We start from the raw sequence: 519 nt of genomic DNA on the forward strand, positions 1-519 counted from the left end.
TTATACATTTGCCAAAAATAGAACTTCTTTATATTAAAAATAAACGAGCAATCCCAGGCTAGATGAGAAAAAGTAATACGAAAGTAACATAATGCATTACGTTCCATAAAAATTACACAATTAGTTACTTTTTTTAGGGAGTAATGCAATATTGTAATGCGTTACTTTTAAAAGTAACGTTCCCCAACACTGGTCTTAACACATTCTCCTAACAATATGATCAAAAGAAACAAGGCAACATAAGGATAACCCACTCCATTTACAACATTTTAAACACTACTATTCAAAGGTCAAACACTCACGCATTTAATTCATTTCATTTGAAACTGTTTCACAAACTGTGATAACATTGTCTAGTGTGCAGAGGATTTGAGATGGTCAGTATCTCACCTCTCCCACTTTGTCCAGTTTGACATACGTCTCTAATTTGCCAAATCCGATTTCTGACTGAAAGGAAAACAAATCTCAGTAATAAGCTGGAAAGAGATGTATCATCAATAGGACTTTGTTAGCAATGCG

The 519-nt window shown here is 33.5% G+C and overlaps 1 protein-coding gene across 1 annotated transcript in view; it reads right to left on the reverse strand.

Moving 5' to 3' along the window:
- The window catches only part of LOC107577921 (cyclin-dependent kinase 16-like), a gene marked incomplete at both ends in the record, with an annotated part of 24,454 nt that extends 24,007 nt beyond the window's left edge, over positions 1-447 (reverse strand). Inside the window, one exon of the mRNA XM_016263944.1 lies at positions 391-447. Coding sequence (XP_016119430.1) covers positions 391-447 — 57 coding nt within the window. The remainder of the gene's footprint in view (positions 1-390) is intronic.
- Positions 448-519: the final 72 nt, after the last annotated feature.

Source organism: Sinocyclocheilus grahami, unplaced genomic scaffold (genome assembly GCF_001515645.1).
Source record: "Sinocyclocheilus grahami isolate Dianchi unplaced genomic scaffold, SAMN03320097.WGS_v1.1 scaffold7763.1, whole genome shotgun sequence".
Lineage (NCBI taxonomy): Eukaryota > Metazoa > Chordata > Actinopteri > Cypriniformes > Cyprinidae > Sinocyclocheilus > Sinocyclocheilus grahami.